The 1,728-nt window shown below is 46.7% G+C and overlaps 1 gene segment (V, D, J or C); it reads left to right on the top strand.

Annotated features, from left to right (window-relative positions):
- Positions 1-368: 368 nt before the first annotated feature.
- LOC113597206 (immunoglobulin heavy variable 3-23-like) lies at positions 369-1,455 on the top strand. The segment is given in 2 exon segments: positions 369-505; positions 606-1,455. Coding segments are annotated over 2 exon segments (591 nt in total).
- The last annotated feature ends 273 nt before the right edge of the window (positions 1,456-1,728 follow it).

The following is a 1,728-nucleotide window of genomic DNA, read 5'->3' as shown; positions in this document are numbered from 1 at the left end:
AAATAAACCACCTGTGATTCTACACACCAGCATGAAAATACATGCAAAATAAATAACAAAATTATACAAGTGAAAATGTCACAGAATAAAGTATTTTGGATTAAACTTCAAAAAATATGTAAAACACTTGTAGAGTGAAAATGACCTTTGTTGATGAAAGACCTGGAAAAATGCACACACGCCTGCAAATATACCTGTGCTCACTGATTGGAATTATTTATATTGTCACAGCACCATCTACACAAACTAAACTACAAGTGCGTCCCTAACCCTGTCGTTCACTTTTAAAGAATCAAATCTAAGACTGGAGCTTGATATATATGTCAGAGCACATGCAGATGGGTCCTCTCTGTGTTGATAAAACCAGCCCATCCCAGACTCTGCAGCTGGGAGAGGAGCCCCAGCCCGGGAGTCCCAGGTGTTCCCATTCTCTGATCAGGACAGAACAGACACCTCACCATGGAGTTTGTGCTTGGCTGGGTGTTCCTGGTTGCTCTTTTAAAAGGTAATTCATGGTGAACGAGAGACACAGAGTATGTGAGTGGATATGAGTGAGACCAGTAGATGTGTGACAGTTTCCTGACCAAGATGTCTTGTGTCTGCAGGTGTCCAGTGGGACGTGCAGCTGGTGGAGTCTGGGGGAGACCTGGTGCAGCCTGGGGGGTCCCTGAGACTCACCTGTGTAGCCTCTGGATTCACCTTCAGTAGATATGCAATGAGCTGGGTTCGCCAGGCTCCAGGAAAGGGGCTGCAGTGGCTCGCATATATTTATGATGATGGAAGTAGCACATACTACGCAGACTCCATGAAGGGCCGATTCCCCATCTCCAGAGACAACTCCAAGAACACGCTGTATCTGCAGATGAACAACCTGCGGGCCGAGGACAAGGCCACATATTACTGTGCAAGAGACAGGGTGAGGGGACCTCACTGGGAGCCCAGACACAAACCTCCCTGCAGGAAGGGATCAGCACCACCAGGGGGCGCACACTATGCACAATTCTGCTTTGTGTTGCCAGGAGCAGGTGAAGATGGAGGTTACAGGCAGGTTTCCTCTCAGGGTCTGGGGCTTCCTGTCCACACAGCAGTTTCTCCAGGGAGCCTCTCTGGACACAGGATTCTGTGTTTACCTATTAACTGTGTGAATTAGATCATTGTTGTCATAGGAAAACTACCCTAACATGCACAAAGACACAGTTGTTTGCATTGCTTACTCCTGTCCCTCAACATGAGCGAATTACAGATTTCCTGAGGCACAATAGCTGAACATTTACATGAGTCCCAGATGCACTCCCTGTGCAGCCAGGACCACAAGCTCCCACAGCTCCCCATTATCTTCACCCAGCCCTTGTCCCAATCAAACAACGTGACACTTCCTTCATGGCACTTTGCTACTCAGGACTTTAAATGAGCTACAGCTTTATTCAATTCCTCTAAACAAGAGATAAATCATCTGCATGTATTAGTCAGGATTCCCTTGAGCAACAGAACCCAAAGCACATTGGTTTCCATGACAAAATATGTTGAGAAGTCCCATGATCTACTGTCACAAGTTGGGGAGCCAGGAAAACCAGTGGTATAATTCTCGCCTGATTCTGAACTAGTGTCTAGTCTCAGAACCTGCAGAGCCTATGATGTAACTCTAAGAACAAGGGCAGGAGGAGACCAATGTTCCAGTTCAAACAAGCACATGGGAAGTAAAAATGAGGGAATTCTTCCTCCCTCTGC

Source organism: Acinonyx jubatus, unplaced genomic scaffold (assembly GCF_027475565.1).
Source record: "Acinonyx jubatus isolate Ajub_Pintada_27869175 unplaced genomic scaffold, VMU_Ajub_asm_v1.0 scaffold_21, whole genome shotgun sequence".
NCBI classification, from domain to species: Eukaryota; Metazoa; Chordata; class Mammalia; order Carnivora; family Felidae; genus Acinonyx; species Acinonyx jubatus.
The sequence above is the reverse complement of the archived record's forward strand: the minus strand, read 5'-3'. Positions and strand labels throughout refer to the sequence as shown.